Below are 18,157 nucleotides of genomic sequence, written 5' to 3'. Positions count from 1 at the left end.
ATGAGAACCAACTATTTTAATATAATAAATGTACAATTATAAAATTTTCGTTTACATCAAATTTCATATTACAGTTTTTTTTAAATATTTAAATTGACTAAAAATCTTACAATTTGCAACCGCCCCTAAATCTAATGTTAGCTCATACTTCCTGTTCTGTTCAGATTACTTTTCAGTAGTCGTCTCGTTATCATCACAGACAGGCTTACAATGTTAGATGTTATATAACACAAGATCACACCATTGCTGTCATTGCCGGAACACTGCTGCGCCAAAAATATAGTCTAAATTTTTTTTTTACATGAGGGGAATAAAGCAATTGCGAAGAGGCTGTCCACATAGAGGACAACACTTTTAAATATCAGAGTTACTCCTAAAATGTTGGGTAGAAGAGGGGACAATTTACTGATTGGATGTACGACCATTGGAACCCCCACAATCCCATGATCGAGGCTCCGGAACCCGGGAATTGGAACTGTCTTGATTAGAGTGGGGTTGCACCTATTTAACCTTCGATATACCCATTGTGTATGGGGCTACCAGAAAAACCCAAGCACAACTGTGCAGAGCCCATTTCACGAGCTCCAGGGCCTCAATCTGGGGATCGTGGGTGGTCCTTGTGGTCCTATCCACAGCAAATCTATAGATAGGGGATAACCTAACATTTTGGGAGTAATTCTTTTATAAAATATGCATGATACATAATATAATATTTTTTTCAGCAAAATGAAAATAATCTCAGACGAGAGACTCAAGTACACAAGGGTGTTTGGAACTAGCGTTGTATAGATTTGAGTGTAGCCTGTAAATCCCAAATTGTACATTTACCTATGATCATACATAGCCACACTAAGGTCTTTTTCTCATGGAGTCCATGAAAGTTACTCCCCACTTGATAATAGGGTGTGGGCTGTAGATTCATTCACAGTTTTATGGATAATATGTCCTTCATTTGCAATGAGAACTACGTTTTGGGTGCAGTCAATAGATTACACCTAACAATTCTTATAAGTGCTCTCCTCAAGGCTTTGTGTATCAACCATTCACAAACTATAGGATGCAACTATGAATGTTGGTAAAAAGATCTCCCACCCGTGATTAGCATGGTGGGAAAATAATAAGCCTTATGCATCTGGTAGCATTCTCTATGGGATTTTTGTAGTTAATGTCCTGTACTCTTCAAAGAAAAGTCTTCAGGGTCTTTGTAAATGAATCAGCCTACTCCATGTGTGTAATATGCTGTTAGAAGACTATTAATCCCCTCTGCTTCAAGGGGATTAAAGCAACTTTGTGATATTTGTTTCCAGTGTGTGCGGTTAAGGAGTCACAGGTAGCAATTATCATAATAATTGTCATGGATTGCTCCTCATACGACTGTGCGCTGAGCATGTAATTGTTTTTTTACATCTCTGATAAACACTTCATTCTTATCATTAAGCTTGTTAAGAAAATAAATGTAAGCTGGATAATGTCTAACTATCATACTTGTATCTAAATGGTAACCTGTCTGTGCCTCTAATGTATAAGAGCTGGAATAAACAATGGCACAATAGTGTCTTATCCAAGTGACAGGAAGGCTGGTGTACAGGGAATCGCTCACCTGGTCAGGTTGTGTGTCACAACACACAGTGTGCTGGATGACGCTGCTGCAGACCCGCAAACTGTCCACAAATCTAGAAGTAGATGAAAAAAAGGCTTTTTTTTTCTGCGCTGCTAAGTAAACCAATGATAATTCCATAGAAAGGAGCAGGAACCAGGATCAAGGAATACTGTTTATTGTCGACGAGTTTCAAAGTAAAACAAACTTCTTCCTCAGGACAAACCACAAGTGCCAAGGGAATCTGTCACCAGGTTTCTGCTGTTTAATCTGAGATCAGTATGATGTAGGAGCCGAGGCCCTGATTCCAGTGATGTGTAATTTACTGGTTGATGTAGTTTTTATAAAAGGAGGAGATTATCACCAGAGAACTGCTGCCAAGTAGTCCAACTACGTCCACTCCACTGATTGACAGCTGTGTATGTAAGGAGGTGGCGGGGACCCTCATGTGCCTTCTCTCTCCTGGATGCTGTTTGTACGTTCACATGCGGCACCTCGCTGTGTATTACTGTTCTTATATTGTAATGTTTATATACCGTAACGTAATTGTACTCAATATGTACTGTTTATAGGATTAGGGCTAGAATAGGATATAGGATAGTATAGAACTGTAGTGGGGCTAGAATAGAGGGGGCACAGTAGTGATAGATGATAGCATAGAATAAAGCAGGAAGTAGGCTGCACAGGGGTTAACTAAAGGGGAAGTACAGCACAGAGCAGGGAAGTATAATCAGGATACTTTCTGATTATACGCAGAAGTCTGGGCAGCCTGCCCAAGGGCAGGACGTGTGAGCAGTAGTGAAGCAGAGTGAAAAAGGCCATGGAGATAAGTCTGCGGACGGCAGTAAGGTGCCCCAGGCTGGAGAACAGTGTTGACAGGCACCAGCTGGGCAGAATCATCCCCAGGCAGGATTCGGGGTCTAAGACCAGGGCGGAAGCAGCGGAGATAGTGTTCCCGGAACCTCTTACCATTGGAGCTGGACAAGGGGCTGATAAAGAGCTGGTGACAGAAAAGGCACAGATGGGACATGGATTGTCCAAGGATACAGATGGAACACGGACTGTCCAGGGATATAGTTGAGCTTGCCGGGAAAGGGAAGCTGATGGGGAAGATAGAGCTTGTCTGGATGGCAGGGAGAGATATGAAGATGCTTCTGTGTTTGCCATGTGCTGCCTATGTGATGAAAGTACTGCTGTCCAGTAAAGTTGTATTGTTAGAAAAGACTGGTGACTCGGAAATGTTTTGTGAAGCTGGAGTGACCGAGGCCGAGGGGACTCCAGCAATTGAAGTGAGTACTCTGCTGCACTCATCACACACACTACAGAAAATACTTTGTATTTCATCTGTGGGGCGCCAGGGTGTGGGAACAGACCAGCCTGTTGCCACGACTACCACCCTGGCCGCCTTACATGTACACTGTGCCTAAGCACAAAGCTGTCAATCAGTGGTGTGGGCGCGGTTACACAGAGCTCAGCAGTCAGAGAATTGGTAGATCATTCAATGAGTGGTGTGGGTGGGGTTACACAGAGGTCATCATTCAGAGAATTGGTAGATCATTCAATCAGTGGTGTGGGTGGGGTTACACAGAGGTCAGCAGTCAGAGAATTGGTAGATCATCAGCAGATTTTAAGCAAAACTACAGCAAATAGCCCAGTAAAGGAGGTTATTCATCACTGGAATCATTGTGTCTGTCCCTAAACAATGCTGCTATTACAAGGGGCACCAAAAACCTTGCGACAGATTTCTTTAAAAAAGCAATACCGTACACAAAGAAGGTGAAACCCTCCGAGGATAGCCCCCTCTCCCCACACCCACATTTGTTTCACTTGGTACAAGACTTGGAGGTGAACATGCAGCAGATAGAAAATACAGAATAAATTATTCTTTAGTTAGGGTCAGCATCCGCTCTGGCAGAATAGTAATGACTAAAGCCACCCAGTGGCTGCTGATTGGCTGCAGCGGACATGTGACATAACAATGTCACGACACTCACAGGATAAAGCGGCACAGACATATCAGGCAAGATGTCGTTGTGGAAGGTGAATATTCAGTTTTTATTTTATAAGGGTTCTGAATGGATTAAGCTAGGTTGTCAAGTAGTGGGAAACCCCTTTATAGGGAGTTTGTTAGCCCACACTGACCGTATAAACTAAGCACATAGCCTTGTAGGGAACAAAGCCTCTACCACAGCTTAAGTGTTCGCATTGCTGCCTCCAATCTGCAGGAAATTAAGTTTAATTCAATATGCCAATTAGGGTGCTCTGTGCCCCCCACACATTTGCGTCTGTGTGCGCAGCGTACGATCCGCACTGATCCGCATGCGTCATGCATACATATATTTAACCCCTTCCCGACCTGTGACACAGCGTATTCGTCTTGAAAGTCGGTGCCAATCCGACCTGTGACGCACATGCTGTGTCACAGAATGATCGCGCTCCTGCAGATCGGGTGAAAGGGTTAACTCCAATTTCACCCGACCTACAGGGACAGGGGGAGTGGTACTTCAGCCCAGGAGGGGTGGCTTCGCCCCCCCTGTGGCTATGATCGCTCTGATTGGCTGTTGAAAGTGAAACAGCCAATCAGAGCAATGTGTAATATTTCACCTATGAAAATTGGTGAAATATTACAATCCAGCCATGGCCGATGCTGCAATAGCATCTGCCACGGCTGGAGACCCCGATCTGCCCCACCGCCACCGATCTCCTCTCCGTCCTGTCATGTCCCATGCTCCCCTCCGTCCTCCTGTCTGCTCCCCCCGTGCTCCGATTCCCCCCCCCCCCCGTGCTCCGATCGCCCCCCCCCCCCCCCCGTGCTCCGATTGCACCCCCCCCATACTTACCGAGCTCCGATGTCCCTCCCGGTGTCCTCGGGCTTCTCCATGGGTGCCGCCATCTTCCAGGGGCCGGCAGATTCTTTCCAGGTACATTTTGATCGCTGTGATAGGTTCTATCACAGCGATCAAAATTAAAAAAAAAGTAAATAAACCCCCCCTTTATCACCCCCATAGGTAAGGACAATAATAAAATACAGAAATTATATTTATTTTTGTTTTTCCATTAGGGTAAGGGGTAGGGTTAGGGGTAGGGGTAGTGTTAGGGTTGCACTTAGGGTTAGGGTTGCACTTAGGGTTAGGATTGCACTTACGGTTAGGGTTGCACTTAGGGCTAGGGTTGCACTTAGGGTTGCACTTAGGGTTAGGGTTGCACTTAGGGTTGCGGTTAGGGTTGCACTTAGGGCTAGGGTTGCACTTAGGGTTGTACTTAGGGTTAGGGTTGCACTTAGGGATAGGGTTGCACTTAGGGTTACACTTAGGGATAGGATTGCACTTAGGGTTAGGGTTGCACTTAGGGTTAGGGTTGCACTTAGGGCTAGGGTTGCACTTAGGGCTAGGGTTAGAATTAGGGTTAGAATTAGGGTTAAGGTTGCAATTAGGGTTAGGGTTAGAATTAGGCTATGTGCACACGGTGCGGATTTGGCTGCGGATCCACAGCGGATTGGTCGCTGCGGATTCATAGCAGTTTTCCATCACGTTTACAGTACCACGTAAACCTATGGAAAACCAAATCCGCTGTGCCCATGGTGCAGAAAATACAGCACGGAAACGCTGCGTTGTATTTTCCGCAGCATGTCAATTCTTTGTGCGGATTCTGCTCCATAATAGGAATCCGCAGGTGAAATCCACACAAAAAACACTGGAAATCCGCGGTAAATCCGCAGGTAAAGCGCAGTGCGTTTTACCTGCTGATTTTTCAAAAACGGTGCGAAAAACCCGCACACAAATTCGCAACGTGGCCACATAGCCTTAGGGTTAGGGTTGGAATTAGGGTTAAGACTAGGGTTAGGGGTGTGTTGGGGTTAGGGTTGTGGTTAGGGTTGGGATTAGGGTTAGGGGTGTGTTGGGGTTAGGGTTGTGGTTAGGGTTGGGATTAGGGTTAGGGGTGTGTTGGGGTTAGTGTTGAAGTTAGAATTGAGGGGTTTCCACTGTTTAGGCACATCAGGGGGTCTCCAAACGCGACATGGCGCCACCATTAATTCCAGCCAATCTTGCGTTGAAAAAGTCAAATGGTGCTCTTTCCCTTCCGAGTCCTGACGTGTGCCCAAACAGTGGTTTACCCCCACTTATGGGGTACCAGCGTACTCAGGAGAAACTGGACAACAACTTTTGGGGTCCAATTTCTCCTGTAACCCTTGGGAAAATAAAAAATTGCGGGCTAAAAAATTATTTTTGAGGAAAGAAAAATTGTTTTTTATTTTCACGGCTCTGCGTTATAAACTTCTGTGAAGCACTTGGGGGTTCAAAGTGCTCACCACACATCTAGATAAGTTCCTTTGGGGGTCTAGTTTCCAAAATGGGGTCACTTGTGGGGGGTTTCTACTAATAGGCACATCAGTGTTATGATCCTGGTGGTAAGGAACACATGAACTGACCTGATGGGTAAACCAAAAATAAGGACAAGCTCTGGGAATGTGGGAACTTTACTGACCGCAATTCTGATCCTATCAACAAACACTATAGACAGCCGTGGAGCGTTCCTAACTCGGCCTAGACACCTCGTTCACAGCCTGAGAAACTAGCTACCCCTAGAGAGAAACAAAGCCTCACTTGCCTCAGAGAAATTTTCCCCAAAGTGTAAGCAGCCCCCCACAAATAACAACGGTGAGATTAAGGGGAAAACACAAACATAGAAATGAAAATAGGATTTAGCAAATGAGGCCCGCTAATAACTAAATAGTCAGAAGATAGCAAGGAATCTGTGCGGTCAGTATAAAATACTACAAAAGTATCCACGCAGAGAATACAAAAAGACCCCCACACCGACTCACGATGTGAGGGGCGCAACTCCGCACCCCAGAGCTTCCAGCTAGCAATCATATAGCATATAAGCAAGCTGGACTGAACTCATAACATACTGAGAAACATTTTCAAAAAGCAATGAGCAAAAATGGACTAGCATAAACTTAGCTTCGCCACGAGGAGACAGGTCACAAGGGAAGTCCCAAAGAGATCTGAACCAGTACTGAATACAACGACAGCAGGCAACAAGTAAAGGTCCAGATGGAGTTAAATAGGCAGCAGGCCTAGCAGGAAATGAGGCAGCTGGAGTCCAGCTACAGACCAGCCGTAACACTAAAAGCCACCAGAGGGAGCCCATGAACAGAACTCACAAAGTACCACTCATGACCACAGGAGGGAGCCCGAGAACGGAATTCACAACAGTACCCCCCCTTGAGGAGGGGTCACCGAACCCTCACCAGAGCCCCCAGGCCGATCAGGACGAGCCAAATGAAAGGCACAAACCAAATCGGCAGCATGGACATCAGAGGCAACAACCCAGGAATTATCCTCCTGACCATAGCCCTTCCATTTAACCAAGTACTGAAGCTTCCGTCTCGAAATACGAGAATCCAAGATCTTCTCCACCACGTACTCCAATTCTCCCTCCACCAACACCGGAGCAGGAGGGTCAACAGAAGGAACCACAGGCACCACATACCTCCGCAACAATGACCTATGGAACACATTATGAATGGCAAAAGATGCTGGGAGGTCCAAACGAAATGACACCGGATTGAGGATTTCTAAAATCTTATAAGGACCGATGAAACGAGGTTTGAACTTAGGAGAGGAAACCTTCATCGGAACATAACGAGATGACAACCATACCAAATCCCCCACACGAAGTCGGGGACCCACACAGCGACGGCGATTAGCAAAGCGCTGAGCCTTCTCCTGTGACAACGTCAAATTGTCCACTACGTGGTTCCAAATCTGCTGCAACCTATCTACCACAGAATCCACCCCAGGACAGTCAGAAGGTTCAACCTGACCTGAGGAAAAGCGAGGATGAAAACCAGAATTACCAAAAAAAGGCGAAACCAAAGTAGCGGAACTAGCCCGATTATTGAGGGCGAACTCAGCCAATGGCAAAAAAGTCATCCAATCATCCTGATCAGCAGAAACAAAACATCTCAGATAAGTTTCCAAGGTCTGATTAGTACGTTCGGTTTGGCCATTCGTCTGAGGATGGAAGGCCGAAGAAAAAGACAAATCAATGCCCATCCTAGCACAAAAGGACCGCCAAAATCTGGACACAAACTGGGACTCTCTGTCAGACACAATGTTCTCTGGAATACCATGTAAACGAACCACATTCTGAATAAACAGCGGAACCAAATCAGAGGAGGAGGGTAACTTAGGCAAAGGCACCAAATGGACCATTTTAGAAAAACGATCACAAACCACCCAGATGACAGACATCCTCTGAGAGACTGGAAGATCCGAAATAAAATCCATGGAAATATGCGTCCAAGGCCTCTTCGGGACAGGCAAAGGCAAAAGCAATCCACTGGCACGAGAACAGCAAGGCTTGGCCCGAGCACAAATCCCACAGGACTGCACAAAGGAACGCACATCCCGCGACAAAGAAGGCCACCAAAAGGACCTAGCCACCAAATCCCTGGTACCAAAGATCCCAGGATGACCCGCTAACACTGAAGAATGAACCTCGGAAATAACTCTACTGGTCCATCTATCCGGGACAAACAGTCTCTCCGGTGGACAACGGTCAGGTCTATCGGCCTGAAACTCCTGCAGCACCCGCCGCAAATCAGGGGAGATGGCGGACAAGATCACCCCCTCTCTGAGGATACCAGCCGGCTCAGAAACTCCCGGAGAGTCAGGCACAAAACTCCTAGAAAGGGCATCAGCCTTCACATTCTTTGAGCCCGGAAGGTATGAAACCACGAAATCAAAACGGGAGAAAAACAGCGACCATCGAGCTTGTCTAGGATTTAACCGCTTGGCAGACTCGAGATAAATCAGATTTTTGTGATCCGTCAAGACCACCACGCGATGCTTGGCTCCCTCAAGCCAATGTCGCCACTCCTCAAATGCCCACTTCATTGCCAACAACTCCCGATTACCAACATCATAATTCCGCTCGGCAGGCAAAAATTTTCTAGAAAATAAAGCACATGGTCTCATCACCGAGCCATCAGAGCTTCTCTGTGACAAGACAGCCCCTGCTCCAATCTCAGAAGCATCAACCTCGACCTGAAAGGGAAGAGAGACATCAGGCTGACGCAAGACAGGAGCCGAAGAAAACCGACGTTTCAGCTCCTGAAAGGCCTCAACGGCCGCAGAAGACCAGTTATTCACATCAGCACCCTTTCTAGTCAAATCCGTCAAAGGCTTAACCACACTAGAAAAATTAGTGATGAAGCGATGGTAAAAATTAGCAAAGCCCAAGAACTTCTGAAGGCTCTTCACCAATGTAGGTTGAGTCCAGTCATAGATGGCCTGGACCTTAACTGGATCCATCTCGATAGTAGAAGGGGAAAAAATAAAGCCCAAAAAAGAAACCTTCTGGACTCCAAAGAGACATTTAGAGCCCTTCACAAACAAGGCATTCGCACGCAGGACCTGAAACACCATCCTGACCTGCTTCACATGAGACTCCCAATCATCAGAAAAGACCAAAATATCATCCAGGTACACAATCATGAATCTATCCAGATACTCTCGGAAGATATCGTGCATGAAGGACTGAAACACGGAAGGGGCATTAGAAAGCCCAAAAGGCATCACCAAGTACTCAAAATGACCTTCGGGCGTATTAAATGCTGTCTTCCATTCATCGCCCCGCTTTATACGCACAAGATTATAAGCTCCTCGAAGATCTATCTTGGTGAACCAACTAGCCCCCCTAATCCGAGCAAACAGATCGGACAGCAGAGGCAAAGGGTACTGAAATTTGACCGTGATTTTATTTAGAAGGCGATAATCTATACAGGGTCTCAGAGAACCATCCTTCTTGGCCACAAAAAAGAACCCTGCACCCAAAGGTGACGAGGGCGGACGAATATGCCCTTTCTCCAAAGACTCCTTTATATAGCTCCGCATAGCGGTATGTTCTGGTACAGATAAATTAAAAAGTCGACCCTTAGGGAACTTACTACCAGGAATCAAATTTATGGCACAATCACAATCCCTATGAGGAGGTAGGGCACTGGATTTGGGCTCATCAAATACATCCTGGTAATCCGACAAAAATTCAGGGACTTCAGAAGGAGTAGAAGAAGCAATTGACACCAAAGGAACATCGCCATGTACCCCTTGACAACCCCAACTTGACACAGACATTGCTTTCCAATCCAGGACTGGATTATGAACCTGCAGCCATGGCAGACCCAACACGACAACATCATGCGAATTATGTAACACCAGAAAGCGAATAACCTCCTGATGTGCAGGAGTCATGCACATAGTCACTTGAGTCCAGTACTGATTCTTATTCTTGGCCAATGGCGTAGCATCAATTCCCTTTAGTGGAATAGGGAATTGCAATGGCTCCAAGATAAAACCACAGCGCCTGGCAAATGACAAATCCATCAAATTCAGGGCAGCGCCTGAATCCACAAAAGCCATAACAAAGTAGGATGACAGAGAGCAAATCAAAGTAACAGACAAAATAAATTTAGGCTGTACAGTACCAATGGTGACAGACCTAGCGAACCTCTTTGTGCGCTTAGAACAATCAGAGATAACATGAGTGGAGTCACCACAGTAAAAGCACAACCCATTCTGACGTCTGTGATTTTGCCATTCGATTCTGGTCAGAATCCTGTCACATTGCATAGACTCAGGCTTCTGTTCAGAAAACACCGCCAGATGGTGCACAGGTTTGCGCTCCCGCAAACGCCGATCAATTTGAATGGCCAAAGACATTGACTCATTCAGACCCGCAGGCGTGGGGAACCCCACCATAACATCCTTTAGGGCTTCTGAAAGACCCTTTCTGAAAATCGCTGCCAGAGCACACTCATTCCATTGAGTGAGCACAGACCACTTCCTAAACTTCTGACAGTAAACCTCTGCTTCATCCTGACCCTGAGAGAGAGCCAGCAAAATCTTTTCTGCCTGGTCTACTAGATTAGGTTCCTCATAAAGCAATCCAAGCGCCAGAAAAAACGCATCCACATTTAGCAATGCAGGATCTCCTGGCGCCAGGGAGAATGCCCAATCTTGAGGGTCACCACGTAACAAAGAAATAATAATTCTAACTTGCTGAGCAGGGTCACCAGAGGAATGAGGTCTCAGAGAAAGAAACAATTTGCAATTATTTTTGAAATTCAAAAACCTAGATCTATCTCCAGAGAACAGCTCAGGAATTGGTATTTTAGGTTCTGACATAGGACTGCGAACTACATAATCCTGAATGCTTTGTATCCTTGTAGCAAGCTGATCCACACAAGAGGACAGACCTTGAATGTCTATATCTGCAGCTGAATCCTGAACCACCCAGAGATTAAGGCGAGGAGAGAGGCTAAACACACTGCAGAGGGAAAAAAAAAACCCCAGAGCTTCTCTTATCCCTCTTTTGCGATGCATTAACACTTTAATGGCCTGCTGTACTGTTGTGATCCTGGTGGTAAGGAACACATGAACTGACCTGATGGGTAAACCAAAAATAAGGACAAGCTCTGGGAATGTGGGAACTTTACTGACCGCAATTCTGATCCTATCAACAAACACTATAGACAGCCGTGGAGCGTTCCTAACTCGGCCTAGACGCCTCGTTCACAGCCTGAGAAACTAGCTACCCCTAGAGAGAAACAAAGCCTCACTTGCCTCAGAGAAATTTTCCCCAAAGTGTAAGCAGCCCCCCACAAATAATAACGGTGAGATTAAGGGGAAAACACAAACATAGAAATGAAAATAGGATTCAGCAAATGAGGCCCGCTAATAACTAAATAGTCAGAAGATAGCAAGGAATCTGTGCGGTCAGTATAAAATACTACAAAAGTATCCACGCAGAGAATACAAAAAGACCCCCACACCGACTCACGATGTGAGGGGCGCAACTCCGCACCCCAGAGCTTCCAGCTAGCAATCAAATAGCATATAAGCAAGCTGAACTGAACTCATAACATACTGAGAAACATTTTCAAAAAGCAATGAGCAAAAATAGACTAGCATAAACTTAGCTTCGCCACGAGGAGACAGGTCACAAGGGAAGTCCCAAAGAGATCTGAACCAGTACTGAATACAACGACAGCAGGCAACAAGTAAAGGTCCAGATGGAGTTAAATAGGCAGCAGGCCTAGCAGGAAATGAGGCAGCTGGAGTCCAGCTACAGACCAGCCGTAACACTAAAAGCCACCAGAGGGAGCCCATGAACAGAACTCACAAAGTACCACTCATGACCACAGGAGGGAGCCCGAGAACGGAATTCACAACACATCAGGGGCTCTGCAAACGCAACGTGATGCCCGCAGAGCATTCCATCAAAGTCTGCATTTCAAAACGTCACTACTTTACTTCCGAGCCCCGGCATGTGCCCAAACAGTGGTTTACCCCCACATATGGGGTATCAGCGTACTCAGGAGAAACTGGACAACAACTCTTGGGGTCAAATTTCTCCTGTAACCCTTGGGAAAATAAAAAATTGCGGGCTAAAAAATTATTTTTGAGGAAAGAAAATTTATTTTTTATTTTCACGGCTCTGCGTTATAAACTTCTGTGAAGCACTTGGGAGTTCAAAGTGCTCACCACACATCTAGATAAGTTCCTTTGGGGGTCTAGTTTCCAAAATGGGGTCACTTGTGGGGGGTTTCTACTGTTTAGGCACATCAGGGGCTCTGCAAACGCAACGTGACGCCCGCAGAGCATTCCATCAAAGTCTGCATTTCAAAACATCACTACTTCACTTCCGAGCCCCGGCATGTGCCCAAACAGTGGTTTACCCCCACATATGGGGTATCAGCATACTCAGGAGAAACTGGACAACGACTTTCGGCGTCAAATTTCTCCTGTTACCCTTGGGAAAATAAAAAATTGCAGGCTAAAAAATCATTTTTGAGAAAATAAAAATTATTTTTTATTTTCATGTCTCTGCGTTATAAACTTCTGTGAAGCACTTGGGGGTTCAAAGTGCTCACCACACATCTAGGTTAGTTCCTTGGGAGGTCTAGTTTCCAAAATGGGGTCACTTGTGGGGGAGCTCCAATGTTTAGGCACATCAGGGACTCTCCAAACGCGACATGGTGTCTGCTAATGATTGGAGCTAATTTTCCATGCAAAAAGCCAAATGGCGCGCCTTCCCTTCCGAGCCTTGCCGTGGGCCCAAACAGTGGTTTACCCCCACATGTGAGGTGTCGGCGTACTCAGGAGAAATTGCTCAACAAATTTTAGGATCCATTTTATCCTGTTGCCCATGTGAAAATGAAAAAATTGAGGCTAAAAGAAATTTTTTGTTAAAAAAAAAGTACTTTTTCATTTTTACGGATCAATTTATGAAGCACCTGAGGGTTTAAAGTGCTCAGTATGCATCTAGATAAGTTCCTTGGGGGGTCTAGTTTCCAAAATGGGGTCACTTGTGGGGGAGCTCCAATGTTTAGGCACACAGGGGCTCTCAAAACGCAACATGGTGTCCGCTAACGATGGAGATAATTTTTCATTCAAAAAGTCAAATGGTGCTCCTTCTCTTCCGAGCCTTACCATGTGCCCAAACAGTGGTTTACCCCCACATGTGAGGTATCGGTGTACTCAGGAGAAATTGCCCAACAAATTTTAGTATCCATTTTATCCTGTTGCCCATGAGAAAATGAGAAAATTGAGGCAAAAATAATTTTTTGGGTGAAAAAAAAGTACTTTTTCATTTTTACAGATCAATTTGTGAAGCACCTGGGGGTTTAAAGTGCTCACTATGCATCTAGATAAGTTCCTTGGGGCGTCTAGTTCCCAAAATGGGGTCACTTGTGGGGGAGCTCCAATGTTTAGGCACACGGGGGCTCTCCAAACGCGACATGGTGTCCGCTAAAGATTGAAGCCAATTTTTCATTCAAAAAGTCAAATGGCGCTCCTTCCTTTCCAAGCCCTGCCGTGCGCCCAAACAGTGGTTTACCCCCACATATGAGGTATCAGCGTACTCAGGACAAATTAGACAACAACGTTTGTGGTCCAGTTTCTCCTTTTACCCTTGGGAAAATAAAAAATTGTTGCTAAAAGATCATTTTTGTGACTAAAAAGTTAAATGTTCATTTTTTCCTTCCATGTTGCTTCTGCTGCTGTGAAACACCTGAAGGGTTAATAAACTTCTTGAATGTGGTTTTGAGCACCTTGAGGGGTGCAGTTTTTAGAATGGTGTCACTTTTGGGTATTTTCTGCCATATAGACCCCTCAAACTGACTTCAAATGTGAGGTGGTCCCTAAAAATAATGGTTTTGTAAATTTTGTTGTAAAAATGAGAAATCACTGGTCAAATTTTAACCCTTATACCTTCCTAGCAAAAAAAATTTTGTTTCCAAAATTGTGCTGATGTAAAGTAGACATGTGGGAAATGTTATTTATTAACTATTTTGTGTCACATAACTCTCTGGTTTAACAGAATAAAAATTCAAAATGTGAAAATTGCGAAATTTTCTAAATTTTCGCCAAATTTCCGTTTTTTTTCACAAATAAACGCAGAAATTATCGACCTAAATTTACCACTAACATGAAGCCCAATATGTCACGAAAAAACAGTCTCAGAACCGCTAGGATCCGTTGAAGCGTTCCTGAGTTATTACCTCATAAAGGGACACTGGTCAGAATTGCAAAAAATGGCCAGTTCATTAAGGTCAAAATAGGCTGGGTCATGAAGGGGTTAACATTGTGTGTGCAGGGGCATGTTTTTGCTTGCTGATGCGTACACATGCTTCGTTTTGAGGTGTGCGGCGGGGTCCAGCAAACACAACATGTTGCATTTTTTGAGGCGTCAAATACTGTGCAATCGTCCGCATGCGGACAATTGCGGATGATTACGTCAAACGCATTAGTGTCTATGGGAACGCATTGGTACGCAATGACATGCGTACGAATGCGTTCGATACGCACGCGTACTTTAGACTGTGCATGTCCAGAAAATAATGTCACTGCCTCCACCATGCGCATAAAAAACAAAAACGCATGCCAAAACGCATTTAAACGCATGCACAAGCAGCATTTTTGTTTGCGTCATGCGCAAGATGATGTGAAGGCGTAAGCATGCTTTTGCATGCGTTTGCGCTTGCAGACGATACGCTGCGCACAGAAACGCTAATGTGAACTTAGCTGAGAGATATTCACACTGGAAAAAATGGCAAAAATGCAAGAATGTATTGCGCCCTGCATGTGTTATATTTTGGGGCGAGGGGAGGACTATTTCCTGTAGGAGGCTGTGGCCCTGATTCATCAGTGTTTTGCCAGATTTCTGGCATTTAACACTAACTTGAAGGTTGCATAAAGTTATTTCAACTTGGTTGTTGTGGAACATATCAAAATGTATCATCCATTAATCTTAACCTGCTGAAATGAGTATATTAAATATACCCAAAGTAAAATTTTGCTCAAATGCCAAGGTGACATAAATAAATATTAATTATATTTATTTTTAGATAACTAAAGAAGATATGGAACAGCGCCACCCGCAACTTGAGTCTGTCTTTACTTTAGCTCAGAATGCAAAGAATAAGACTTCCAGCCTTGATGTCAGAACATCTATTACAGAAAAGTGTAAGTTGTAATACTTACTAATTGTCCTGTGCTGATATATTCAATATCTACTCCTAACTGTGATGTCCATAGGCTCTAGTCCCTTTTTCTTTTCACTTGTTTGTATCATGCTCACTGTATTCCCTTCTCAGCACTGAGTAAAGCAGATCTGCCTGTGTCACTGACAGCAAGGGATCTCAGTAGTCTGAAGCACCTATCAGCAGCTAGGTTACACACAGCCAATCAGCTTTCTGTAAAGAGCCTTAAAGGGGTTTTCCAGTTTTGGAAAATCCTTGTTCCCCAGGTGCAGTTTGTTTGTAAAAAACAAACAAACTTTTCTTTATTCACGCTCTCTGGGTCCAGCGATGAGTCTTTGCCACTGGTCCCGGTGTTTGTCATTGTCTGCAGTGCTGATGTAACGTTGACCGGTATAGCCGCTGAGCTTAGTTACTGGCTGAAGAAGTATCGGCATCATCTTGCAGACAATGACAGACACCGGGAGCAGTGGTGGACACTCAGCGCTGGACCAGGGAGGGTGAGTGGAGAACAGTTTAATTTTCTAAAACGAACTGCAACCTGGGACAGATGTTTTCCAAAACAAGAAAGCTCCTTGAACGCCGTGTGAGCTGCGGAAACTCTGCAGACTTCTCTACAACCTGAAGTCAGTAATACATTTCTGCTCAAAATGGAAACTGACATTTAATAAGTAACATAGTAACATAGTTAGTAAGGCCGAAAAAAGACATTTGTCCATCCAGTTCAGCCTATATTCCTATATTCCATCATAATAAATCCCCAGATCTACATCCTTCTACAGAACCTAATAATTGTATGATACAATATTGTTCTGCTCCAGGAAGACATCCAGGCCTCTCTTGAACCCCTCGACTGAGTTCGCCATCACCACCTCCTCAGGCAAGCAATTCCAGATTCTCACTGCCCTAACAGTAAAGAATCCTCTTCTATGTTGGTGGAAAAACCTTCTCTCCTCCAGACGCAAAGAATGCCCCCTTGTGCCCGTCACCTTCCTTGGTATAAACAGATCCTCAGCGAGATATTTGTATTGTCCCCTTATATACTTATACATGGTTATTAGATTGCCCCTCAGTCGTCTTTTTTCTAGACTAAATAATCCTAATTTCGCTAATCTATCTGGGTATTGTAGTTCTCCCATCCCCTTTATTAACTTTGTTGCCCTCCTTTGTACTCTCTCTAGTTCCATTATATCCTTCCTGAGCACCGGTGCCCAAAACTGGACACAGTACTCCATGTGCGGTCTAACTAGGGATTTGTACAGAGGCAGTATAATGCTCTCATCATGTGTATCCAGACCTCTTTTAATGCACCCCATGATCCTGTTTGCCTTGGCAGCTGCTGCCTGGCAGTGGCTGCTCCAGGTAAGTTTATCATTAACTAGGATCCCCAAGTCCTTCTCCCTGTCAGATTTACCCAGTGGTTTCCCGTTCAGTGTGTAATGGTGATATTGATTCCTTCTTCCCATGTGTATAACCTTACATTTATCATTGTTAAACCTCATCTGCCACCTTTCAGCCCAAGTTTCCAACTTATCCAGATCCATCTGTAGCAGAATACTATCTTCTCTTGTATTAACTGCTTTACATAGTTTTGTATCATCTGCAAATATCAATATTTTACTGTGTAAACCTTCTACCAGATCATTAATGAATATGTTGAAGAGAACAGGTCCCAATACCGACCCCTGCGGTACCCCACTGGTCACAGCGACCCAGTTAGAGACTATACCATTTATAACCACCCTCTGCTTTCTATCACTAAGCCAGTTACTAACCCATTTACACACATTTTCCCCCAGACCAAGCATTCTCATTTTGTGTACCAACCTCTTGTGCGGCACGGTATCAAACGCTTTGGAAAAATCGAGATATACCACGTCCAATGACTCACCGTGGTCTAGCCTATAGCTTACCTCTTCATAAAAACTGATTAGATTGGTTTGACATGAGCGATTTCTCATAAACCCATGCTGATATGGAGTTAAACAGTTATTCTCATTGAGATAATCCAGAATAACATCCTTCAGAAACCCTTCAAATATTTTACCAACATTAGAGGTTAGACTTACTGGCCTATAATTTCCAGGTTCACTTTTAGAGCCCTTTTTGAATATTGGCACCACATTTGCTATGCGCCAGTCCTGCGGAACAGACCCCGTCGCTATAGAGTCCCTAAAAATAAGAAATAATGGTTTATCTATTACATTACTTAGTTCTCTTAGTACTCGTGGGTGTATGCCATCCGGACCTGGAGATTTATCTATTTTAATCTTATTTAGCGGGTTTCGCACATCTTCTTGGGTTAGATTGGTGACCCTTAATATAGGGTTTTCATTGTTTCTTGGGATTTCACCTAGCATTTCATTTTCCACCGTGAATACCGTGGAGAAGAAGGTGTTTAATATATTAGCCTTTTCCTCGTCATCTACAACCATTCTTTCCTCACTATTTTTTAAGGGGCCTACATTTTCAGTTTTTATTCTTTTACTATTGATATAGTTGAAGAACAGTTTGGGATTAGTTTTACTCTCCTTAGCAATGTGCTTCTCTGTTTCCTTTTTGGCAGCTTTAATTAATTTTTTAGATAAAGTATTTTTCTCCTTATAGTTTTTTAGAGCTTCAATTGTGCCATCCTGCTTTAGTAGTGCAAATGCTTTCTTTTTACTGTTAATTGCCTGTCTTACTTCTTTGTTTAGCCACATTGGGTTTTTCCTATTTCTAGTCCTTTTATTCCCACAAGGTATAAACCGCTTACAGTGCCTATTTAGGATGTTCTTAAACATTTTCCATTTATTATCTGTATTCTTATTTCTGAGGATATTGTCCCAGTCTACCAGATTAAGGGCATCTCTAAGCTGGTCAAACTTTGCCTTCCTAAAGTTCAGTGTTTTTGTGACTCCCTGACAAGTCCCCCTAGTGAAAGACAGGTGAAACTGTACAATATTGTGGTCGCTATTTCCTAGATGCCCGACCACCTGCAGATTTGTTATTCTGTCAGGTCTATTAGATAG

General features: G+C 44.3%; 1 protein-coding gene across 2 annotated transcripts in view; it reads left to right on the top strand.

Moving 5' to 3' along the window:
* Nucleotides 1-18,157, top strand: part of UTRN (utrophin) — an 846,507-nt gene that overhangs the window by 319,872 nt on the left and 508,478 nt on the right. For both annotated transcript variants that reach the window (XM_077283030.1, XM_077283029.1), the window contains exon 50: nt 15,015-15,132. In XM_077283030.1, the coding sequence (XP_077139145.1) occupies nt 15,015-15,132 (118 nt within the window). The remainder of the gene's footprint in view (nt 1-15,014; nt 15,133-18,157) is intronic.

The sequence above is a fragment of the Ranitomeya variabilis genome, chromosome 2 (assembly GCF_051348905.1).
Source record: "Ranitomeya variabilis isolate aRanVar5 chromosome 2, aRanVar5.hap1, whole genome shotgun sequence".
NCBI lineage: Eukaryota > Metazoa > Chordata > Amphibia > Anura > Dendrobatidae > Ranitomeya > Ranitomeya variabilis.
Note: the sequence above shows the minus strand (reverse complement) of the source record. Positions and strands in the feature narration are given on the sequence as shown.